A 24,681-nucleotide genomic window follows, 5' to 3' on the forward strand; every position below is an offset into this window, starting at 1 on the left:
CGAAGCCGAGTATATAGATCCATAGTCCCCAACAACAGCTGAATTCACTTGGGATTTCGTTTGTACTTCGTGATTGGTGCTTATGTTTCTCACCCTCCTGTCATTTGTCGCAAAGATGCGAAGTACGGCAGCTAAAGCAGCGTTTTAGGGTAACACGAAACATATAGGACTCGACCATCATTTGCTATGAGAGTTTTTGTGCTCGGTACATCTATCGCTACTAGCTTTGTGGATTCTTAGACAAAACTCACTATTATCTACCAAGCCAGTCCATCGTGTGTCGCCAAGGCGGCCTTTGTATCTCAGGCCCGGCCAAATTCGAGGGGAATACTCTAGTAAAATGTAAGTGAGGTTTAATCTGTCTCGTACTCAAATCTCATCTCCTAATCTAAACATAGGATAGCCGGGAACTCGTCGTAGTCCCGTGTTCCCGTGCTTAGGGCGACATTATCTCTAGAGGGTTAATGCCTTTGAACTCTATGAGAAGGGAAAACCATGAACAACATCAGTGCAAACCCCCGTTTTCCCTTCGCACACCCCTCAACATATAAAACTTTGAAACATAGCTACAATATCTTTGAATGAGACATTAGACTAAGGAATTACATGAGCGGCACCTAAATTTTATGTAACCTGCGGTACATAAGTCGTGACAAAACCACTTCTTTGCTCATCGGAGAACATAACATTGTCCCTACCTAATTTTTTTCTTTACCGATCAGATGCTACTCTTTTCATTTTACCGTTCTAATTTATCCGACTTGCTTGCTTATTATTCTTGAAAACGAATAAAGAGCTACACACAAATTTGAACATAGGACCAGATGAGGCCAAATCCCAAATGGAAGTACTCGATGCATGAAGACAGATGCGTTTCTGTTCTAAACAGGACACGAAGCTTTGTGGGTGGACCGCATCATTTGGTTCTTGGTTCTTGGTTCTCGTTCGCAACCCTAGCCGTTTCCTTCCTCACGGCAGCCTCAAGCGAAGCGTCGAAGCCCTCTATAAAACACGCGCGCAGACACACCCACCAAGCATAAATACTTGGACGTGGGTTGGCTTCACTGTGTTCGCCCAGTACCCCAGAGATGGCGCTGCTGTCGGCCTCCTTCGCTCAACCCATCTCCGGTCTTCCTCCGCCTCGCGTTTCCTCCAAGCCTCTGCCCCTTCTCAAGAACCGGTCCCTTGTCTTTCCTCGCAACAATGGTGGGTTCTCGTTTCCCGACGCTTCTCGTTTCCTTGTGCTGAGCTCTTTGCCCGGCTTCGTTTCTTGCTCCCTTCTTGGCTGTCTTTCGGTGGGTCTTTCTTGATTTTTGGCCTGCACCGCTTGGCTATACGGTCTCCGTGTGCTCTCCATGAAATGTGTTGGGTTTTAGTGGGAGTGAGCGGCGGTGCTGAACTCGCGTCGCGGAAACTGTTGTGGGGTGAAGGAGAAAAGAGGCAATAGTCAAAAGCTCCCGAAAATGATTTCTTCTTAGGATGTCATTCGAACTATTGTATTCACGTTGAGTGTATACCATGTTGTTGGTTTAATCTGATTGTGATATTGTTCCTTTGATGGCGTCCATATGGAGGATGTAATGACAAAACCTGTGCTGATATTGGCCTCTTTTGGTTTAGTCTATGTTATTATGCTCGAAAAGATACATGGCTCGTCCTTCTGGAGTTACTAAGCAATAGCCTTCTGCAATTTAATGTACATTCAGTTAAAAGGAAATTATTAGAAGCACTACCTGTTTTGGAAAATCACAATCTCCTGCTCATCCATTATTTTAATGGCCATGGAAAGATGTGCACAAGTAGATGCAAATGGTGGTTTGAATTGTTGATGTTCAATCTGAATGGCGCATCATTCCTTGTGTAAGTGGTGTATAGTTTGTCTGTTTGTGTTTTAGATTGCCTATACTCCTATACTCTCTCTCTTGCCCCTCCCCCAACCCCCCCTCCCAAATGTGCAGATCATGCTGTGTTACTGTAATTACATAGAGGATTAATCTTGCAGTAGCTGCCATCACAATAGTTTGAAAGATAAAGTGCACGCAGAGTGGACTCATGGCCGATCGACCCTTATTTTTCCCTTTTTCTGTGTAGGACTTGAGTGTTGCAGGAAAGTAGTTAGGAGAGCAACTACATCAGAAGACACATCAAGTCGATATCCTGGTGAAGATCGTGATGGTGTGACAATTGTTGAAGAGGTTCCGATTGAAACAAATACCTACACTGAAAATTTCTCATCAGAAGTTCCCAAAGAAGAGTCACCCGCAGATGTACAAGAACAATCTTTTGACTTATGGGAGAAGATCAATTCAAAGGTTGTCTAAGATATCATATCTGATTTGCGTACTCCTTATCTCTGTGTAATTCTTTATAGAAATGACTCTGTGTCAAAGGGTTTCTGTGGCATAATCAGCATCTTCTCCTTCTATACACTAATGTTGATAGATGTCTGTGCTCCATGTGTTCCATCAATAAAGTAAGCTATAAAGCTCATTTGACTGTCAGTTTGCAGGCAGACTGTCTAAATTTTTAGTAGGTCTTTACAAGATCATGCTTTATATGGGGTTGACATACTTCCAATGTGGTGTTGCATCTTTGATCATTTGTTTGGCTTTCTTTGTCTATAGTTACATTTGTAGTCTTTTTTGGTTCGTAATAGATTTTTTTTCCTTATGTTGTGTTCAATGCCTCATGGACAAATTGGTTGCTGTGATGATAATGAACTCTAGGTGAAAGCTTCTGTCTTGATGAAACATTGACATTTAGTCAATCTGAGCGGTTACCTGAGCAACTCAATTTGCTGCTCCTTTCAACACTCTGATTATTCAATTGGCTTTTCTCATTTTGTTTGTTGATTCATATTATTACGGTGGTGTTGTTTGTTAAAGAATTTTCCAAGTGCTGAAATGCCAGTAGACAAATTGGTTGCTGTGATGATACTAAATTCTATATGAAAGCTTCTGTCTTGATGAGACATTGACAATTATGTCAATCTGAGCGGTTACCTGAGCAACTCAATTTGGCATTTCTTTCAACACTGAAACATTCTTTTGAGTTTTGAGAACTTCATTCCTTTTTATTGACACTGACCTCTCTCGCCTTTCAGAGGTGATCTTGTGAACTCCACTTTACAATTCCAGTTTTTTATGTCTTTTTCTTTTTCTGCATTATATTACTTCTTCATACAATCTTTTGACTGTTTTCATTTGTATCTGTGCTATATTCTGGTGTGTGTAATCTGGTGGTGGTTAAATCAAACAAAGAATGGAAAGGTTGTGAATATATGCAGCCTTTTTCAATATTTTATTTTGAGGACTATTTTTGTAATGGCATATGCACTTGACTTTCCTCAGCCATTGCTTATGTCAGTTTGTTGCGGTGCTTCTTTTGTGTGACGTTTTATTGCTGTATTTTCCTTTGAATTGGAAAGGCTTTGTTTATCACGAAGGCGAAAATTCTGACTTGCTTTTTGCTTCATTCAGGTTGACCCAGAGGATACACTTCCTATTCTCTTATTTGCTGGTGGTGCAGTGGTTGCCTTGTGGTTAGTGTCCGCCGTTGTTGGGGCCATTGATTCGATTCCATTGGTATGTACTTAAATGCGGAGTGACATTTATTCTTTTACACCCTTAAATTGGTGTCCCATATAAGCGTGTTGATTTTTGTCCATTTTCTTGAAACCAGTTCCCTAAGCTGATGGAAGTGGTGGGTCTTGGCTACACCTTCTGGTTTACTTCACGCTATGTGCTTTTCAAGGTAATTGTTATGTGCTGTACATGCCTTTGCAACATGTGTATATTCTTCTTTGAAATTCAGTATTCGTGCTGAATTTGTACTTATTTTTGCAGGAAAGTAGGGAAGAATTGGCTACCAAAATAGAGGAGCTTAAGCAGCAGGTTCTTGGTTCAAACGACAAGTAACATAGTGCAATCATAGATCACCTATTCATCATGACTTTGCTTTATTTAGGCAGATGTAAAGTTGGGTTTTAGTCCAGTGGACACACAGAATTATGTATATCGGTTTTGTTTGGGTTCAAAGTAAATATATATGTTCATGTTTTTGCCAGTTGGGATTTACATAGGAGACTATCCCGTTGCTATCTGTGAAAAGCTCCGCCCAAATTATGAACTTTACTATTGTTAGTACTCGAGGTTGGTTGAGGTTGATGTAGCTTCTCTCTTCCTTCGACCGGTAGTCTTTAATTCACCGGTGTCCACGATGACTTCTGTAATGTGGGCAGGCTTCTAGAGTAGCCTTGAAGGTTCGCCGTCGAGCGGTAACCCCTTGATCTGCTTTCAGTGCACTCTGGACGTTGAACTCTGATTGCAGAAGAGAGGGGGAAGAAGCCTTGCTTCAGAAAATTCTCCAGCAGAGTTCTGTTATCTCTTTTCCTCCATTTTTCGTTTCTGCCTTATTGGCATATCAAATGGTTCATTTCTCTCTGGAATGAATTCGTTTTCCTGACAATTAATATGATATTGTTGAGCTTTTTTATCTAACTGGGGTTGAATATAAAGAGGCAATGGAACTCCCCAACGCATTTTCTATTTTGGCTATAGAAGTTCCAAGAGATTGGATGCTTCCATTTTCTTACTTGCTTTAAACGGTGAGGATTCACGCCCCCATGGTGTCTGTTTGGGCTTTAAAGCTTCAATGAAAAGCCGAAAGGAGTGCTTGTTCATGTCATTGGGCAATAACTGATGGTGCTTGACAGCCTTCTTGGACCACCTATGTACGTGTGGAAGTGCTGGTGTGAAGACGTGTGCTTCGCGTGGGATCTACATCAACTGGCGGTTGTCATGAACCATTATATGTAAATCCTAACTTAATTTATTTGTACTCGGAGAGTTGTGGGGCACCCTAAGACGACCTTTGCACCGCATAAGTGCATAGAGGCAAGAACCTTCTCTCTTTATGGAGCTATGAAGTTTACCAACAAAGAACCACTCGAGAAAGGGGGAGAGCTTTTTCAGCTTGCTAATTGGGGTTAGCTGCTAAATTCAGTCTTTGAAGCACCTGTAGTAGGACAGCGGACTTATCGCGATACGCATCGGTTATGAACCTGAGTTGTGGGATCGGGTAGATCTTTGTCATTCTCCAAATTGAAGTTTGAAGATACATTAAAGATATGTCAAATTCTAACAATGTAAAATTTGTTGCGGCAAATATTTACCGTTAGATTAAGATAACATAAAAATGAAAAGAAAAATCTGGCTAATATTGAGTTCATATTAGACTTGCAACTCGTGCTTTCGTTTCATGTCGAATTTATATCTAATAACCCGAATGCGATGCGTTTAGTGATTGGGTCACGACTTTAAAATCAAACACGACCCATCCATTAAGAGCGCGCTACACGCCACCAACACAGTCATATGTAAGATTTGAACTCTTAGATATAAGTAACTAAAAAAGTGTCTAAAACGTATATAGTGTATGCCAAGCAGACATGAATAACATGTTAATTTGTATACTTAGACTTGTCAAAATGTCTCATAAACGGGTTCAAATGGTCGAACGGCAACCGACATAATTATTATCCGCATATAAATGGGTGAACTTGTTAATAACTCAAACTCGTTTAAGCTTTAACCGGACTTTTTATACCAGGGCAACATGATCCTATGTGATTTAAGTATTAGTGCTTCAATCCCTTACAATTGGCGGAGTTGGTTAGGACATTTGAGGATATCTAGCGCAAGAACTGGATGTCACTCGTTTCAATCCCTCAAATTGGGTGTAAAATGCCATGGATTAAGGCTACATGCACATGCTTAAAGGTCTAAACTTAACTAGTTTATGGGACTTACAGGATATTTACGGTCCTTCAAATGGCTAGATCTCCATGCTCATGTTCTTGGATTATTAAGAAAAAATGGGGGAAACTGAAAAGCAGGAGTGCTCCCGAATGACCCTACCACTGTTCCAAACTTCTTTATCGGTTTTGATTAAGATTATGAAAGCGTCTCATTTTCATGCACTACAGGCGATTCTACTCTGCAACTTCTCAGAGATGACTTTCCACTTTTTCGCTTCTTCCATGCTTATTATTACTAACTTCTTTTTTCCCCTTCTGAAGCGGAATCTATTGGTTCGATTAATCTTCATGATTCCCGTTCACATGACTCGAGTAAGACTCCATAATGAGAATACAGACTCGGCACTTAAAGGCTACTCTTAAATAGGAGACTCAATGATTCGAACCCAACTTCCATTGCATTCAAATCCACCGCCCGATCACTCAATGCGACTCGGTGGGAAACGGTGTTAAAACCAAATTGGAAAAGCACGCTCGAAAGCAACCGGTGTTGGACTCTTTTGCACGGAGTTTGCGGTGGTGCTTGGAATTTCCTATAATTATGGAACTTGGACCCCTTTGATCAAGAGGCGAAAAGTCAGTTGGGGTCGACCATCCTTTCGTCTGGCTGAGGACCCTTTCTTTAATCAAAGCTGAGAAGACAAAGTCGTTAGGCATGTTTCCTACCTCTGACCCTGGCCGGACCACTTGATTATATGTGATTTGAGCCGTGACATATGCAAAGTTCTGCTTGAGACTCATCAAGCAATACCCATTCAAACCATCCTAGTCCTAATCAATCGACGGCCATCTAGATGAAGGAGAAATCGTGCCTCCACGGAACGTCATAAAGCCAGATTTACATTGGACACTTGCCTCAACGATAGGTCACACGGCACATCGCAGATCATGGAGATCAAGTCCGCCCGGTCCGTTTTTCACGTTGGCCCCACGGCGGTACCCGCATGATTAATGGATCGGATGGTATCGGTCCACGTGGTATGACTTCGATCATGAGGAGTCGCCCGATGAAAAACGGAAATGACAAATATGATGGCGTTTGATTCGGGTTTATTCCGAGAGCTTCGTTGAAATGAAAATATTATTTTTAACTTTCGTCCATGAATATAAGGTGCTCAAATTGAAAAAAGAAAGTGATTTTCCGAAACTTAAATACTCAAAACAAGAATTTTCTTCATGAGATTTGTGGCTTTGGCATTTGGAGAGAAGCTAATAAAATACTTGGGAGCTCCTTTTGTATGACCCCTTGACCATTTCCGTCTGCCACGACACTCAATAACCATTTTGACCGCTTTATCTAAATTATTACGGATGATTAATTTCTGATTATGCCTAAGAGAAACTATTTCGAATCTGAGAAAAAAGATAATATTAACGGAAAAATAGTCTCCTCGTTTTTTCGATATTCAGATCGTTCAAGCATATAGTCGGCTAAAAATCTTTTCACGGTCAGCGAAAAATCTACACTCTAATTCAGTGAAATAACTTCCTCTTTTGAAAAACCGCAAATCATTTTCAAAATATAACTTGTGACATCCATGGATGCGAAGCCGTCCTAGAGAGCGGACCGGAGAGCGAGATTTGTTGGAGTTAAGCAATTTAGAGTAATTATAACTCAAGTCGAACATTTCGTGGCGGGCGTGAGATTCTTATGGTAAAGTTCGAAGAGGGTTGCCGACACCGTTTCCTCTTTGTGCACTCTTTCCAGTTTAAAAAAACATCATTATTACTCGTAATAAAAAAAAAAGAGAGAAAAAAATTTCAGACAAGTCAAAGAAGGCTCACGACACGATGCCTAATTTCGAAGCTCCAAGGAAGCAAAAGTCAAGTTGGGACCAATGGGGCTTGTGGAAACGCAGCGAGCCACTCCTACGCGGAGATTGGAGATCGACGGGCGAAACTATTTTGTCCACGAGACTCTCCATTAGTAATCAAATGCAGAAGTTTCTCATCTCGTGCTTTGCTTTTTCTCCATTGAGTTGAGCAATTGCTACCTTTATTGCACACTAACCCACACAAGAAAAAAAAAAACCGATTTACTAGGCGACGTGTCGGGCTGCAAGTGAGCGCTGTTTAATTATTAACGACGATCCGACGCATTCATCACCTGATCAACTAGATGGATAAACCGGGATCTCAACAAGTCCCGTATTTTCCTTTCAAAGCAAAGCGCCGAGTCAGAAGAGGTCGTGTTACAGAGGGGAAAATTGTCCAAAAAGTTCTATAACTATTGCACTTTTGTCAATTCAGTCATTAACTTTTTAATTATGTCAACTGAGTCCTAAACCTTTTCACGTTTTGTCAATTGAGTACATCTGACCGATTTTGACCGAAAATCGCTAACATGGATGTCGGCCATCCTATGTGGCATAGGACGGTCGATGGAGACGTACACAAATTTTAATAATATTTTTTTATTTTTTCTTTCTTTTTCTTGTTCCTTCTTTACTTTTTTTTTTTATTGTTAAGGTCAGTAGGGGGCCACCGACCACCGGCCAAGACCCGGCAACCCCCACTAGGTGAGCGCTCGCGGCTATTACTCAAAGCTGGGCGAGGGCCACGAGCCCTCCCCTAGTGGCCCTCGCTCAAAGTTGGGGCAAGGGCTTGATGCACTCGTAACGGCTGGCGAGGGCCACGAGCCCTCGCTCGCCCAACTATGAGCGAGGGTCCAGCAGGCCCTCGCCCAGTGCACGGCGAGGGTCGCCAAGCCACGGCCAGTAACCAGGGGGCCCCTACTGGCATTAACCAAAAAAAAAAAAGTAAAGTAAAGAAGGAAAAAGAAAGAGGAAATAATAAAATTAAAATAAATTCGAAAAATATTATTAAAATCCGCCAATGTCAGTACTAGTCGCGCCACGTAAGACAGCCGATGTCTACATCAGCGATTTCACAATTCCGACCAAAAAAATTTTGCACAATCAAAAGGTTTACTACTAAATTGATAAAAAAAAAAGGTATAATAAATTTAGGATATTTTGGACAATTTTCCTGTTCCCGAGTGTTCGACGGTGCTCACCACCTTTTTCTCGGTCGATGGTCGGCCAAACTTTAAAGGCCCAAGTGCTCGCTTTCTAAAGAGCGACACCATTAAACTGTCGTCAAGAAACAACCCCTCCTTCCTTACTTGGCTTTTTTTGTTAAGGCATCTAAATCGACTCTCCAAGAAGATAAAAATCCCAAATCGAGAAGAGAAAAATCAAACCCCACGAACGAACCGCGTTACCGAAGCAACAATAGGCAAAAAGCGGAAACGCTTTCGCTAATTTGCCTATTTCCCACCACCTTCTTTCGCTTCCCCTCCTCCTATAAATTCCCTCTTCGCCTGAACCATTCTTTTCCACCCACGCCACCACAAGCAACCGTTCTCTTTCCTCCTTTCCTCCTTTCCTTTCCTTCTTCCCCTTTCCCCACACGTCGATCATCCGCCGGCATATGTCTCAGAGGCCCGCCGTCCCCCACTCCTCCTCCGTCGCCTTCGGCCACCACTCCGGTCTCCTCGTCTCCAGCGACATGAACCCCAACTCCAACTGGTAAGGAAAGGAAAGGAAAGGAGACCGGCAGCAGGAAGATATCCTTCCCATCCCGGCATTGATTCCGGCGAGGCGTCGCGGCGATATAATACGTCGAGTTCCGGTTTGGTCGTGTGTTTCGGCCGGAGTTTTGTAGGATGGGTGTCAAGGGATTCGTGGAAGGAGGCATAGCCTCGATCGTGGCCGGTTGCTCCACCCACCCTCTTGACCTTATCAAGGTCCGCATGCAGCTTCAGGGCGAGGGGCACGCTCCTCCCAACCCCTCCGTCCAGAACCTGCGCCCCGCCCTCGCGTTCCGGGCGCCGGCCGGGGCTCACGTGGCGCCCCCGCCGCCGCCGCCGACGCCGCCGCTGACGCGAGTCGGGCCGGTCGCGGTGGGCGCGCGGATCCTCCGGCAGGAAGGCGTGGCCGCGCTGTTCTCCGGCGTGTCCGCCACCGTCCTCCGCCAGACCCTCTACTCCACCACCCGGATGGGACTCTACGACATCCTCAAGCAGAAGTGGACCGACCCGGCCACCGGGAACATGCCGCTGACCCGGAAAATCGTGGCCGGGCTCATCGCTGGCGGCATCGGTGCGGCCGTCGGGAACCCGGCGGACGTGGCCATGGTGCGGATGCAGGCGGACGGGCGGCTCCCGCCGGAGCAGCGCCGGAACTACCGGAGCGTGGTGGACGCGATCCAACGGATGGCGCGGCAGGAGGGGGTGGCGAGCCTGTGGCGGGGGTCGTCGCTGACCGTGAACCGGGCGATGCTGGTGACCGCGTCGCAGCTGGCGTCGTACGACCAGATCAAGGAGACCATCCTGGCCAAGGGGTTGATGAAGGACGGGCTTGGGACGCACGTGACGGCGAGCTTCGCGGCCGGGTTCGTGGCCGCGGTGGCGTCGAACCCCGTGGACGTGATCAAGACCAGGGTGATGAACATGAAGGTGGAGGAGGGGCGGGAGCCGCCGTACAGCGGGGCGGCGGACTGCGCGCTGAAGACGGTGAGGGCGGAAGGGCCGATGGCGCTGTACAAGGGGTTCATCCCCACGATATCGCGGCAGGGGCCGTTCACGGTGGTGCTCTTCGTCACCCTCGAGCAGGTCCGGAAGCTGCTCAAGGATTTCTAAAGACGTTGATGACGACGACGATGATGGCGATAATTCTAGGATTTCTTCAATTAGGGAATAAAATAAAGATTGGAACAAAATAATATAAGATGAATTCTATATAGTTTTTAATTTAGATTACGTGACTTGCAACTGCGGTTTTCCTGTGTGCTGTCTGTCCTGCGCCGTGGATGAATTCGTGTAGCTCCTGGAATCTGGGAAGGAAGAGGCTTGCAATCACAGTGCAACCTGCGCCAGATCTTGCTTTCTATTTCTCCATTGTTGTCATTCCCATAAACTAATGTCAAAAAAAAAATTCCCCCCTCTTCAAAAGAGCCGAACGAAATAGATATACAACAGACAAATTACGATGGTATTCTTTTGCGGTCGCAAATTAGATGATTTGTTGAATAATAATTTGACGCCGCGGCGCCGGAGTCGAATATGTGGCCGGAGATTGTGGAAAGACGAAGGGCTTCTTCCTTATTGCTCTGCCTGTTTGGGTTCAAATTCAATCGATGGAATTCTTCATGGGCATATACCTTCTTTTTTTCTCGTGTTGGGATTGGCGATGCGACCCTGATTTTTCTTTTTCTTCCACAAAGATCATTCAAAAAGATGTGACGATCAGCTAATCCCGTGTGGAGTCCGCCAGTCCAAAGTGATCAGTTTAGGACATTTTTATGAGGGTGGGTCCTGGTCTGAAGAAGTGCCTAAACCTATCTAGGTTCCGCTGATACAAGGATTTATCGATGCGTCCGAGCCCAGTTCATATGTGCCGTTTGATCAGGCGGACTCTGGAGGCTCGCTGTGGTCGGGAGCATCCGATGCTCTGTTCTAGTTCTCAATTAGCCATACCGGAGTTTCGATACATCCGAGCCCTGTTTCATATGTACAGTCAGATCGGGCGGGCTCCGGGGGCTCGCCGTGGTCGGGAGCATCCGATGCCTTGTTCTTGTTCTTGTTCTTAATGGTAATGAACCAGTGGAGATGGATGGTTGTCCAATCATTGTGCTGGTTTGAGAATTGGAAGTCTACTGGGGAATTGATCCTTGCTGTAGAGAGAGATTGGGTGTACTATGATGGTTCCTTGAATATGTCCACCATGCGTGGTCCGTCTCCCACGACGCATTGTAGGCCCAGCATCAATTTCCACCGCTCAACTTGGTTGATCCATCACGTCTTAACTTACGCCACCACTTTTGATCCTTCTTTTCGATTTCATTTCACTCCCAACAAGCAAATCCAGCTAATGATCTTGTAGTCTTAGCTTGTCTAAAGTAACATTTCGGGTCAGTGCCCTTTCTTTTGTAAAGTCCTACAAAAGGAGTCGCGAATTCGCGATCGCATGTTGCCTCCGCGGCAAGCGAGTTGCTATCAAAGTAGCCAGCTAGATCCACAACCGAGGTCGAGCAGAAAACCCGAGTGCGAAGCTCACCCTCTCGAGACTAGCCCAACAATGCCTTGGATCGATCAGGCATGTAGCGACGTGGCTTGGAAGGTGTATAACCGTTTGTATAAACCCCTTGATTCGATTTCTAGAGCTATATCAAGTTGGGCGGTAATCCAACTTCCAGGATTGCTCCAGACCATATACACCGAGAAAATATTAGGTGAGAGGGAAAATGACACAAATAGTCCATGAACCTTGGCCTAATGTGCAATTTGGTCCATGAACTTATAATTTATTCAATATAGTCGATAAACTTTAATCTAATGTACAATATGGTCCATGAACTTTTAATTTGTTCAATATCATCCCTGAACTTTTAGTTCATGTTTAATTCAGTCTCTCAACTATATGAAAATGTTCAATACAGTCATTTCCATTAATTGAAGTTCAGGGACTATATTGAACATTTTCATATAATTCAGGGACTGAACTGAGCATGTACCAAAAGTTCAGGAATGACATTGAACAAATTAAAAGTTCAGGGGCCACATTGAACATTAGCCTAAAGTTTAGGGACTGCGTTGAACAAATTAAAAATTCATGGACCAAATTGCACATTGGGTCAAGGTTCAGGGACTGTTTGTATAATTATCCGTTGGTGAGACTATCTTGCCAAGTCAGCAAGCAGCAATTCTATTGAGTATGCAATGCGTGTCCAAATGATCCCACCCGTTAGAAATTTTTGAAAGTCCCTCTCTTCTCTCTCTCCATTACTTCTTCGTTTGTTGTCCCCGTTACTAAGAAAGAAAAGGTGTCGCTGCTCTCTCTCTCTCTCTCTCTCTCTCTCTCTCTCCCTCCCTCTTCGCGAGTTCACTCCTCTTTTAATTTTCTTAGAATTACGTCTCTCCCCCAGAATCGCAACAAGTTCACTCAAAGAAACTCCTTGAAATTCCTGAGAAAATGAGAAGAGGAAGTGAACTTGTAGCGATTCTAGGGTAGAGATGACATTTTGAGAAAATTGAAAGAGGGAGTAAACTCGTGAAGAGAGAGAGAGAGAGAGCAAAGACACGTTTTCTCATTTTTTGGGAGTGAACTCGTGAAGGAAGAGAGAGAGAGAGCATAAATATCTTCTTTTTTCTCAATAATAGGGACGGTAAACGGAGATAACGGAGAGAGAGAAGAGAGGGACTTTCAAAAAAAATTGACGAGTAGGACCGTCCGGACACGTGTCTTACGTTGAATGGAGTGATTGTTCGCTGACATGACAAGACAGTCTCACCTAATATTTTCTCCACAGTGCGCCTACAATTTTGAACTCAGAAGTTGCAACGGCCACACACGTGAGTCTCGTAATGTACTTGTCAAGGGCGATCCTCAGATTCGTCAGAACGGTGAAGGTAGCATCGTGCATACTTCCGTTTTCTCCCCTGCCATAAAGTGTTGTGAAGATTTTCTTGTAATGTCAACATCTGTTTTACCACCTCAAAATCTTGGATTCCGAGGAGCTACAATTGCCTTGAGCATCATTTTAACGACAGGCGATATAGGTAGGGATGAAACGAGGCTCGCCACAACAGACAGCCAGTCCAGCCATTGCTCAGAGTTGCCAGAGAACCCCTATGCAGAGGAGTCTCGCACAGAAACAACATTAAGCTTTGTGAGAGAAAGGTTAGGGTTCTTCAAAGAGGGGCTGGCGGTGGTGACGGCGAACAGCCGACAGGCAGTGGTGTGGTGGTGATAAGAGTGTCTTTATCTCGCCCTCATTGCCTGCATTTTTTCTCTTCTAAGCAGAGTGAGTTTGGTTTTTGTTAACTGAATATTATACTGTTCTTTTCTGAAGTAGCCATGTCATCAACCACATTAACATAATTAAATATGCTTATGACGTGAGGACTCAGATCCCACAAATCTTGAAAGTAGAATGACTAGGATCGAACAAACTCAAATTTCTTAAAACCACAAATAAAATTTCAATCTATGGAGTGCACCATCCCTATAAAAGAACAAAGAAGTTTACACGTAGTATTGCCGGAAAATTGTCTCACTCATTCTATTACTGTTCAAACCAACGCACACCTTAACACGTCCAACTCATCATTGCAAAGAGAAACGTTTTGAAATAATTACCAATTAAATTTACTATGAGCAATGGCTCCAAGCCAAAAGAATGGTACAAATTTGCTAAGAAGTACCAAAATTTTCTGTATCGGTGAGTACTAGCAGATCTACCTCATGCCGCCATTGAAGCTCCTAATCTTATCTTTTCCGATAAATCACCACCAGGTATATATAAGTTCCAGAAGCAGCTATGACGAAAACCCCCACATAAACGCAAATTGTTGCAGCGGCGACATAAAGGTACCTTCATGAAATATGAGTATTGACTTAGTATAAATTGTCTCGGTAGAGGTAAGAGAAAGGGTTGCAATATCGTACTTAAGTGAAAAATATGCAGTCTTTGAAAGAAGGGTAGAGGGTATGGTACGGAAAGGGCGAAAACATTGCCATACGAGTAAAACCAACAAATCAAGACAAATTTATCTCGACACACGTAAGAAACCAAAGTAGAACCCACTAACAAGCATAAAATAGATGTTGAATCCACACTCTTGTTACAATTTATATTTGAAAAACAAAACTCCAAAAATATGCACGATGAGAATAATCCTGGAGACGAGATTGCTAGTAGAGTACAAATATCCACGAAGAACACCCAACAAAATAGTCTTATCCACACTAGCTATATCCAATCCCCACATTTCTATGGAAATTCTACTGTTATATATTAAAAAATGCACGTTAAAGGATAGAGAGACTTACTTTGGAGAGAAGACACTCCATACAAATAAGTGATTTCTCATCAGTAGCAGTATGATAGTGTATGCAGTCAGCATAACCGAATTCAGGCACAAAGGTATTACACAAGGAAAACCAAGCATCATCTTTAGGAGATCTCCACAATTAGCATTCCGCGAAGTAATCAGACAACTAAAATCCTTCACAGAAATCCACATTGCCATGCTAAGGAGAAACAACAGCGGCGAAGCATAGGTGATCATAAACATCAAGACGCCAGATGAGAGCATCGAGAAATCTGAAGTGCCCTGCCAATGACCTAAAGAAGTTAGGGAACTATGGGAACTATCTTTTAACCGGTAAAATTACTCCAGCCCCAACCGTGGAAAAATTCCTGATTATGAGAGGCTTACAATGAATGCACCAGCAACATCGATTGTAGCTAGAGAGTTGCTGTTCCCAAGGGCAAAATGACCCGCCATTCCCAACTGGTAAAGTGCAGCGACCTACATAAACAGCAAAACCACCAATGTCAATACATGATTGTGACCGACACAATCAATCAATACATAAACTAGATGCAGCTAAAGACACTCCATGAGAAAGTTCGCTAAAAAATGAAGACAACATCAGTGGAGACTAGCACAAAAACCTGTCCCAAAACTCTCCCTGCTTTTCAGGATAAATCTTCCTACCGCTAAGAAAGTCAACCACCAGTTGACCAACTGCTATGTGGAATGAGTAAGTACAGTCACAAGCTTCCCTAACCCCTTGCACTTGGCATTTGCTGTCAACAAGTGCTCAAATGGAAGTACATCTGTTTGAAGAGAGCTACCCCAAATAAATAAACTCGTACTGGAAAATAGTATATTGTTAGAAATTCTTGTTCTGTAAAATATAAATATCCTTTCTTCTAGATGCATATTGCGATTCATGAGACAAAAAGCACGTGCATTTTGATAGAGCTAGAAGTCAAGTTTATCAATATTGAAGTTTTAAAAACCTAAGAATTGAATGACTATTACATCTGATTTGAGACTGGATGAACAGCTGATCTGGCAATATCTTTTCATTTATGCAAGCAGAGAATGAAATCGCAGAAAAAGTGTATTTTCTGTCTATGATCCACCCAGCACATAAATGCCCTCAGGCGCATGCTAAACCTGGCATGGAACCACAGAAGATGCCATGTAACTGACCTCAATCCAATGCTTATGAGCAGGCACAGCACTGAAAGAATGAAGCATGCTGGCATAGATCTGCACAAGAAGCAAAAGCACTGGCAACGAATTCGTTGGCTGTTGGAGCAAAAGTTGAAGGAGACACCAACATAATATGTATGCCCACCCTATGACATAAAATGAGTCTCTCATCTCCATCAGCAGAGACAACTTTAGAATGTCATGGGAAACAGAAGTAGACAAGCAGATATGACCATTAGAGCATGCCTTGGAAGTCCAAATACGTATTAGCCACGGTACAGCTACAACAGCCACAACTGTAAGAGCACCAAGAACTCCCAATATCTTCTGTGCTGATAGAGTGGAACCGTAGCTGTATGTAAAAGACCCTGATGTATCATCCTTGTGACTCATTATATATTTCAAAACCATCAATCCTGGGATAAAAAAGCTGAATCCAACCACTAAAACCATTTTCCTCCTTGTCCATAAGAATGACAGAACATATATACTTAAGATGATCACCAACAGGCAGGCCAGCAGCCAAAGTTGTTTCACATATTCATGTCCTGCCAGTTTTAGCCATTTAGAAATATCAGGAAGATTTGCCCAGTTTATACCACCCTGGTGCCAGGCTCTTAAAATTCTTCCAGATACAAGTACAGAAAAGATGGATATAATTGGATAATTGATCTTTCCATTCTGAGACATGGACAAGCCGAGTGAACTTTGAGTTCTATCTGCCGGAATGGTCTGTGCAGTTTTCCGAATTAATAACAGATAAAATGTCGACGACACAAAATGCCAAATATATTGCTCCTCCTCTACCATAGAACTGGATCCCATGCTTATGACATGAATCAATGTAGCACCCACAAGGAAGATCTCATCCAAATGCCAGGAAAAGGCATATTTTTTCGAGCTGGAAAGATGACGGTCTTTACTAAGGTACAGCGCCTTATTCATATGAAATACAAGCCCCAGAAAGATCAGACATGAAAGAAGCATTGCTGAAATTCCAACAACAAGCAGGCTGACAGGTTTCTGCAAAATGCTTACTTGTTACTGCATGGAAAAAAATAAAGTTGAAAAAGACAGATTAAATCACATCCGGTTTTGTGTGCTCTTCTATGGTACTATGTGCATCACGTTCACCAGTGAAATTGGATCGACATCCTAACAAAGAACCTCTGTTGTCGGTGGATCAAAAAGATACATACATCAGTCATTCTGCGAGCTAGCCACTGACTTGCAGTCCTCAAGAACACATAATATGCTGCGGCAGCGCTATTATAGTCTTCAATGTTTGACCTTTAAAAGTGAGTGCCAAAGAGAACAAAGAATCATCATTTTGCTCATGTAAAATTTTGCTCATGTAACATTCGTTCGATATGTGAATCTGTGATGCTTTAAAGAATTATTACATGGAGATCCTCTTGAACTTCCAGGATCTGCGGAGGATAGCAGCATTCCGATATAAGCAACAGAAGACCTGCTCTATGTTTCCACTGCACTCACTGACCACTGATTTTCTATCTCCAGTAAAGTCCTCTACTAATACATGTTCACAGGGTAGACCAAATAACTGGGCCTGTAACAATCTTAACAACTGCCAAGAGTTTAACTCTAAAGCTCTCAGCTTTTCAGCATCTGCACATATTCAAAGAATATACAGTGGTTATTCTTTTTTATAAATCGCGGGAAAAAAGGACCCAGATAGAAGTAATAAAAGGAAGATCTATGAAACATGTCGATACAGAAGCTACATGACAATAACCAATATCCTCTTCACTCAAATACAGGAATAACCAACCACCTAGCAACCAATCTAGAATACCTCAAAATCCAGCATTTCTTGATTCAGCCCTACGTTTCCACTAACTAGCTAAAAGATACACTTAATGTGGACATAAAAGACCATTTCAAGAAAAGAAAATCGCAAAAATTAAGTAATCGACCTTTTCCTTGCTAAATCACAAATGACCCCCACCAGCTACCACACCATCATAAATTATTCACAATCACTGTTAAATTATGCCTGAAGTTGCTGACCTAGTAATAGATGCAAACTTGGTATCCTAGCTTCAGGGGCTTTTCAAAGAACAAATGGAAGGTTATACTGATTCAGTTTGCTATTTACGACCAATTTAGTGTTGGCTTTCTTCACAATTTGAAAATTAAATCAGACAACTAAACTAACGTAACAGATCGACATTGTTATGTATTAGAACTCCACATAAATAATTTTCAAGAAAAGAAAAGGAAAAGAAAGAACAATGCATAATACTTATAATATTTCTGGATATATCATAATTATACAACAACAGAAGAAGGAACAGAACCAAAGAGAATCTTCATCTTATACAGATGTGTCATGCTAAGTTCCCGAAAATCCATACTCACATGCACCAAAGAAGTACTCGCGATCAACAATACTACTCTCCTTTGATTTCCACTTGCACCAATTATGTCCAAAAATAAACAGAAAAATTATACCTTGTTCTTCTCATAGACAACAAAGAGCACAAAAAAAAACTGATGTGGTCTTCCCATTAACCCCACTAACTGCCAAGAAAAACGCTACGATCATTGAGATTATTGGAAGTCAATATTCTGGTCAAGGAAGCTTTCCTATTATAGATCTCAAACTACAACGTATGAATCCAAGAGAAATGTCCACAACGAATACCATCAAATCTATCATTTGATGGGCGAGTTGAAAATAGGCTTCTTCGATTTGAAAGACTCAAGATCAGTTCATCTATCTGCACCAAGGAAAATCCCATTGGACAAAGCCAATATGGGGAGAAATGCTTGACATGATCATCCAGCAGTTGATCGGAAAATATTGGGATAATTAAAATTCATAATATCTGAAAAATGTTGACTTGATGAACCATGCATGTCCATACAGAGTAACTTAGCTCAATGAGAAAATAAATCAGTGCATCTCCAATAGTCTTCGTGGGCTGAGAGAGAGAGAGAGAGAGAGAGACAACCTGTCATAAAGTTAAGAGCATGAGGGATGACAACCCCAATATTGTTTTTTGGTATCGGTACATTGAAGAGGAGAGCTAAAGTGGCTGCAATGTCAATCTGCATCACAAAGAATAAGTGAAGAATGAAAGGTTGTTGAACTATAAAGTTGGTCATAAATATTAAAATCATAAAAATCACGGGATTGTAACTAAAACCATTGTTGTCTGTCGAAATAAATGAGGAAACCACAAAATAACATATTTCCGATGGTTCATGACCTTGGTACAATCCTTTGGAAAGAGTTTTGCCAATAGCGGACAGAAATTGAAAAAGATCGTGTTTCTGCTATTCATCAGTCTTTTAGCAGAAAAGTAACCTCACTATTACTTAATTTAGAAGATGCTGTCACTTGGACTTAATGCAGGTTGAAATCAGATGTATATAAATGCCTATGAGGCAAAAGTAAGACTTGCTACAAAATAGCTTAATTACCTCAGGTTAGAGAAGCTGTTCAAACATGCATTACACTAGACTTGATTACAGGTCAGCAAGATCTACAGGACTAATGTCAGTCACTCTTCTTATATGAGCTTCCTGTATTTAAAATATAGCAACAAGCTTGTAGGTGTTAAAAGATCTTTTGGTAGAAGTTCTGCCAGAAATTTCTAGTAAAACAATAGGCGATGCTCAGCCAATAATGAGAAAAAGTTGACCAAGCGATTTGAATTAATGTAATTAGAACTATCAGCCCAACTGTGGGAGCCTGGGAGGAGAGTCAAAGATAGGCACTTGATATAATAAAATTAGAATATCCGGAAAATGAATTCTCTCCCCCCTCAGCTCTTACTTTATTTTCAGAATTCACAAATTTCTATTTCAGGGTCAGGTCCATTTTCTTGTACTTCTCTAGAAACTATAAAAATAATCAACTGCTTGTTTTACAAGTCATCATTCAGAAAATTTTGACTTTCTTGTTTGCACCACATCGCTTTTCATGAAAAGTTTTGCAAGAAATTTCAACATTTGCTTCTCGCATTTACTTTGTTATTAAGTTAATTTTGAAGAAGTACTCCACAAACCAGTAACAATTACATAACGGGGAGATTAAGCACCCTAAGGATGTATTTAATCATGAAACAGTGACACGAAATTCCATTCTCCATGTCGCGTTTACATATATCTAATTTCCTAATATTAACCGGCAGTCTTATATAATAGCAATAGCAAAAATGGCACTCTTATGTGTGTGCAAAATATGGAATATGTTTTGATAGAGGAAAGGAACAATATGATCTGAGTTATTTTATGAAAAAGCTTTAAACTATTGAAGGATAAGGACACTTATTTAAATATAGAATCTCAAAAAGATAGATTTATTGAATAAATATGATAAGTCCATTTGCATTTTAAATTACAATCTTGTCCTTCCTTTAGTAATGCACAATTATAATTTATTCTTCCAGCTAGCATGGGTATATTGTCGAATTTTCACACGAAAATTTGAGGTTGAAAGTTCCTTTCAGGTTTGCTTATTCTATTGAGAGATTAGACATCAAATAGGACGCCTAATAAGTTTACAATTCCTACTTAGAGTAAGATTCCAAGGTTCTTCGTTTCTCCTTGGACTATGACTCTATACACTACATATACATTACACACGCAGGCGTTGACGAAGTTCAATGAAATTAAAGCCAGAGTTTTCTTTTGAAATATTTGATGCAAATCTCTTCTTGAATTTGATACTTAAGAAGCCGCGTTGTGGTGCCTAAAGAAACTTTTTGTGATTACTGTTTGCAAGAAATTCCAATCCAATTCTGGCTTCATTACGACAGTTTGTCCCATGAACAAAACAGTTCTACTCCCCCTGGAAAAGATAAATTGTGGAAATTGATAGAATACCTGGTTTGCTGAATTGCTTGTAGCTGATGCATAGTCAAGTGTGTGATCACCCAGACCAACAAAAACAGCCAATGAATCAGTTTCTTCAAATGAAGAACCCCCATGGTTACCGCTCTCAGTCATGCCGTGGTCACTAACTATCACCTTCAATGAAATTCAGTAACATTATGTGAGAGAATATAATTTCTTCAAGTATAGCGCCAGAAAGGTAGCTCAACAAGCATCTAATAAAACATATATGTTATGTCAAATTGAAAGGAGACGGTGGGAATACTCTACATAATTATATCTGACAACACATCTAGAAGAGAGTTTCATAGATTCAAATCCATGTCTCGTAAATATTAGATATATTGATTCTTCATCACTAACAACTTGGAATAAAACTTTGTCAAAGTATTGTAGAATTTCAACATTTTGAAAAATATATTTCCTAGCATTCCAGTTTACTTTCTCTCTTTTCCTACTCCTACCATCAAGTACCAAAATCTCAAGAAATTGCAAAGCAATTGTCAAGCAATTGGGCAGTCAAAATTCTCCTTTATTAGTTAAACTAATCTTAGTAAGCACCTATACAACAATGGAGATGCAAACTTGGCAAAGGGATCGAGCGCCTTATACATGCTCATGGATTACCCTGTGTTATCTCCTCACATATATCAACATATGCCTCCAAAGAAAAGCTAACCTATTACTGAAACATTTCTTAGTTGCTTCATTTGCCACTATTATAATGCGCGTCCAGTGGAGCAAAAGCAAACATCCTGTATAACTATGTCAACTAGAATTTCGTAATTTAAGAAAATAATACACAGCATACTTTCCCCAAAAGAAGCAAAGGAGAATGGGAAAATTCAGCGTGAAACTAACCAATAGAGTCCCTGTCTGATGATTTTTTTTATCCCAAAGGCTGCTTCGATGAACCATCTCAATTACTTCATCCATCTCCTTGAGTTTTGGGCCCATTAAGAAACTGATACAATCAAATTCAAGCATTAAGATGTACTCTAAATAAGCAGATATGCAAAAACGTTAGTATCACAATGGAGTAAAGTGTACCTGTTCCGTCCACCAAGATGACCAACATGATCCAGACCTAAATAATGGAGAATCTGAACGATAAAGTCAGTAAGTAGCAATCGGCATTTAGCAGCATTGTGAACGGAAATGGGCTGAGCAATTTATCTCTCAAAGATAGAGAGATTTTTAACACAGGAAAGTCAACCTCCCATCGTGCTTGAGATGGAATCAAATAGCGGGCTGTAGATAAAGCCATAAAGAGAGAGACTTCTAGGAACAATAGAATCAAACTCAAAAGTCAAGACTCGATGGATCCTTAACCTGAAAAAGTTATAAACAAACCAATATTGTTGGGTCCCTAAGGTCAATCTCTCAAGATCAACTTGTCATCCGTAATAAACATGAAAGCAGATGAAAATGGAGCCTTTCTCTTTACTCCAGATTTTTTTTTTTATAATTTTTCTTGGTTGGCATTTATTTAAAACACTGAAGTCATATTGAACTTTTCAATACGATAAGATGCCATCTCCTAATGCTGGGAAGGGGACATGCACATCGATTAAAGGGCCTTAGCCCATCTACCGGTCTAACTGATCAAGAACAATTCACCATGTATCTTATTTTGAATGAGATTATAATGCCTATTGTGTCAACCACTAGTTCTTCTGCACAGATAATTAATCCAATAGGCAAGTATTCCTCTAGTATGTGTGAACAAGAGTAGAGATGTGACTTCAAACGATGACTGAAGCTGAACAAAGGTAAAAGTTAAGGGGTAAAAAATTTAATAAAAACTGACCAGAAGATCCCAGTCATCTCTGCGAAGCTCTTCATCCAAATGTCGTGAAACGTTTTGGTCTACTTGAACAGTATCTTTAACCTGTAGTCAAAAAACACTCTAATTGAATAGCAGAAGACAATAATTAAATTAACCATAAGAACATATACCCAAAACCATATGAACAGTTGTCAGCAAAAACCACTCACAAAAAAACTGCCCACTCCATCATGCCTAATAAATGATCCTGGAAATAACTTAAGCCATGTGTCATCGCCATGCATGACCATCCTCCTACCAGTCCGAAAGAATTGACCTACCATACAAGAAGTATACAAGTGACGTGTGTTATAATATCTAAATAGTATTGGCCATCATCTAACAGCTTAAAGAACAGCAGACGGTGGTTCACAAAATTTCACACGGTACCAAACCAGAGTGTTCTGAATTCAAATATCTCTGGATCCCTTATTTCCCTTTGCAATTATATATTTCCCCTATTAGATCTTATGCCAAAGCCCAACCCGTACATGGCGGGACCACAACAACATTTATCATTTAAACATTAAACCACGTCACCATCTAACAATTTAACCGTTTCCAACAGTTGAAATGGTCCACCAAATTTTCAAAATATGCACAGATCAACAAGAGCATTTCATAGAAAAAAGTTTAAAAAATCCGACTTCACCAACCAATAATATTATCATCTTGCAAAGCTTGTGTATTAAAGTTGAATGCCACGTCCAGAAATCCTCCAATTGCCCCAGAAACCATAGCCTGGAATCGCAGAAACTTAGGGCGTTAATGAAAAAGGGGAAACCTCAACCTAAAACATAGAAGCAAGCCCAAAGCAACAACCTTCAAGCGCGGCATTGTAACAGTAGGAGGTGCAGCCTTCGCATGGTATCCAACCGCAAATCCATTCGCTAGTAACGACCGAGTATAAGGCATAGCTTCAACAAACGCGTCTCTCGGAGGCTTACCATCCCTTCCGAGCACGAATTCTGCTGGAAGGCCATCAATAACCTAAAGTGACATGGTTGCAGTGGGCAGCTAGTACTTACTATTAAGTTACATTCAATCAGCACACATCTCAAGTACGAGAAAGTTTACATACCATCAGGATAAGCCGGTCGAACGGAGGGCTGATCTCAGATAATTCCTAGAAATGAAAAAAAAAAAAAGGCATCATTAAAAAACAAGAAAACCCAGCCATGCCTCGCGGTTCCTCCCGAAGCAGAGGACCCACAAAATCACCATCTCGAAAACAGGGGTAGCGAATACCGAACCTGATACAGTCGCTTGAGCTTCTCAGGAGGCAATGCCGCCACCGAATCATTGTCAACGCTGTCGGGCCACGGCGCGCGGAAGCTCTCCGGTCCACTGACGATGCGAAGGCCAGAGACCCAACAAGAGAGAATGCAAAAAAAAAAAAAAAAAATCACAAATTGCGCAATGGGTCTCCTCACATCCAGATCATCTGCGACCTCGTACCGAGCGTGCGACGTTACTGCCTGAATCGCGGGTGCCTCTAGGGGAACGTACCTGACGCCGGAGAGAGCAGGTTTGGTGGGGAAGAAGCCGAAGATGAAGAGGGAGAGGCCGAGGGATTGAAGGAGGACTGCGGCTACGGCGATTGCGGCGAATCTGGAGCACGTAAGCGAAGGAGGAGACATTCCCGCGCGCTCGACGAATCCTCGCAAGCCTTCCTCGTACAGATGCAGAGGAGGAGGAAGATGACCAAACCTCCTCGGCTCGTGTGAGAGTTTAGGGGTGGGTTTTGGAAAATATTTTTCATTATATTCATTTTCTTTAAATTATTATCTGTTTTGTGATTTAGAAAAAAGTGATTTCGTTCTTGTCGGGCTGGAAAAATCTTTTTCCTTTAATCTAAACTTATCATTTTCAGTTCATGGAAAACATTTTCCATGAATAGATTAATTTTTCGTCATTCAAACACAGGAAAATCGAAAAATAATTTCCCAAAAATAGGTTTCCTTCAAACAAACCGACGCTAAGGGCCTATTTGGTAATGCTCCAGATTCTCTGATTTTCTTTTTTTTTTGTTCTCCGGAGCAAAAAAAGAACAGAAATCTATTTGGTAACGTCGGTCAATTTTTTTGTTCCCTGGAACAGAAAAGTGGCAAGGGAATAGATTTGGAACAGAATCAATTTATTCTCTAAACCCTAAAC

At 41.6% G+C, this 24,681-nt stretch overlaps 3 protein-coding genes, 1 long non-coding RNA gene and 2 other non-coding genes across 10 annotated transcripts; 5 read left to right on the forward strand and 1 right to left on the reverse strand.

The window, feature by feature from the left end:
• Nucleotides 1-927: 927 nt before the first annotated feature.
• Nucleotides 928-4,065, forward strand: LOC115676975 (protein CURVATURE THYLAKOID 1D, chloroplastic). The gene is made up of 5 exons (XM_030600024.2): nucleotides 928-1,206; nucleotides 2,092-2,312; nucleotides 3,480-3,584; nucleotides 3,682-3,753; nucleotides 3,846-4,065. The coding sequence occupies exons 1-5, from the start codon at nucleotides 1,089-1,091 to the stop codon at nucleotides 3,915-3,917; spliced, it is 588 nt and encodes a 195-aa protein (XP_030455884.1). The 5' UTR covers nucleotides 928-1,088; the 3' UTR covers nucleotides 3,918-4,065.
• Nucleotides 2,702-2,788, forward strand: LOC115676992 (small nucleolar RNA snoR128). Its single transcript, XR_004005225.1, has one exon. It is a non-coding gene; the product is annotated as a small nucleolar RNA snoR128 (small nucleolar RNA).
• On the forward strand, nucleotides 2,923-3,010 carry LOC115676991 (small nucleolar RNA snoR128). The gene has a single exon (XR_004005224.1). It is a non-coding gene; the product is annotated as a small nucleolar RNA snoR128 (small nucleolar RNA).
• Nucleotides 4,066-9,166: 5,101 nt separating the features above from the next.
• Nucleotides 9,167-10,594, forward strand: LOC130135606 (mitochondrial uncoupling protein 5). Its single transcript, XM_056305149.1, has one exon. The coding sequence runs from the start codon at nucleotides 9,486-9,488 to the stop codon at nucleotides 10,458-10,460; it is 975 nt and encodes a 324-aa protein (XP_056161124.1). The 5' UTR covers nucleotides 9,167-9,485; the 3' UTR covers nucleotides 10,461-10,594.
• Nucleotides 10,595-12,505: 1,911 nt separating this feature from the next.
• Nucleotides 12,506-15,975, forward strand: LOC130135607 (uncharacterized). The gene is made up of 4 exons (XR_008814894.1): nucleotides 12,506-13,229; nucleotides 13,380-13,624; nucleotides 14,116-14,190; nucleotides 15,851-15,975. It is a non-coding gene; the product is annotated as an uncharacterized LOC130135607 (long non-coding RNA).
• LOC115676866 (GPI ethanolamine phosphate transferase 2) lies at nucleotides 13,762-24,249 on the reverse strand. 5 transcript variants are annotated; one of them, XM_056305146.1, is made up of 17 exons: nucleotides 24,034-24,248; nucleotides 23,778-23,871; nucleotides 23,606-23,650; nucleotides 23,347-23,514; nucleotides 23,181-23,265; nucleotides 22,695-22,801; nucleotides 22,507-22,587; nucleotides 21,747-21,799; nucleotides 21,558-21,660; nucleotides 20,688-20,831; nucleotides 18,809-18,905; nucleotides 17,234-17,459; nucleotides 17,030-17,120; nucleotides 15,828-16,853; nucleotides 15,042-15,134; nucleotides 14,653-14,936; nucleotides 13,762-14,194 (listed from the first exon to the last, which is right to left on the reverse strand). In XM_056305146.1, the coding sequence occupies exons 1-17, from the start codon at nucleotides 24,162-24,164 to the stop codon at nucleotides 14,089-14,091; spliced, it is 2,934 nt and encodes a 977-aa protein (XP_056161121.1). In that variant the 5' UTR covers nucleotides 24,165-24,248; the 3' UTR covers nucleotides 13,762-14,088. The 5 variants fall into 5 exon arrangements, 3 of the variants coding, with proteins under 3 accessions (XP_056161121.1, XP_056161123.1, XP_056161122.1); XM_056305148.1 differs by lacking the exon at nucleotides 24,034-24,248 and having other exon boundaries at nucleotides 23,347-23,519; XM_056305147.1 differs by lacking the exon at nucleotides 13,762-14,194 and having other exon boundaries at nucleotides 14,752-14,947; nucleotides 24,034-24,249.
• Nucleotides 24,250-24,681: the final 432 nt, after the last annotated feature.

Source organism: Syzygium oleosum, unplaced genomic scaffold (genome assembly GCF_021117445.2).
Source record: "Syzygium oleosum isolate NSW1041296 unplaced genomic scaffold, Sole_v2.1 Sole_v2.35, whole genome shotgun sequence".
NCBI classification, from domain to species: Eukaryota; Viridiplantae; Streptophyta; class Magnoliopsida; order Myrtales; family Myrtaceae; genus Syzygium; species Syzygium oleosum.

What these genes read in the sequence shown, in the direction of transcription:
- LOC115676866 (XM_056305146.1), bottom strand. Translation starts at nt 24,164, where the DNA reads ATGTCTCCTCCTTCGCTTACGTGCTCCAGATTCGCCGCAATCGCCGTA. An exon ending in ATGGAGTGGGCAGTTTTTTT is followed by an intron (nt 22,588 to 22,694) that starts GTGAGTGGTTTT and finishes TTTTGACTACAG; the next exon opens with GTTAAAGATACTGTTCAAGT. An exon ending in TAGCTCGCAGAATGACTGAT is followed by an intron (nt 16,854 to 17,029) that starts GTATGTATCTTT and finishes AGCATTTTGCAG; the next exon opens with AAACCTGTCAGCCTGCTTGT.
- LOC115676975 (XM_030600024.2), top strand. Translation starts at nt 1,089, where the DNA reads ATGGCGCTGCTGTCGGCCTCCTTCGCTCAACCCATCTCCGGTCTTCCT. An exon ending in GGGAGAAGATCAATTCAAAG is followed by an intron (nt 2,313 to 3,479) that starts GTTGTCTAAGAT and finishes TGCTTCATTCAG; the next exon opens with GTTGACCCAGAGGATACACT. An exon ending in CCATTGATTCGATTCCATTG is followed by an intron (nt 3,585 to 3,681) that starts GTATGTACTTAA and finishes TCTTGAAACCAG; the next exon opens with TTCCCTAAGCTGATGGAAGT.
- LOC130135606 (XM_056305149.1), top strand. Translation starts at nt 9,486, where the DNA reads ATGGGTGTCAAGGGATTCGTGGAAGGAGGCATAGCCTCGATCGTGGCC.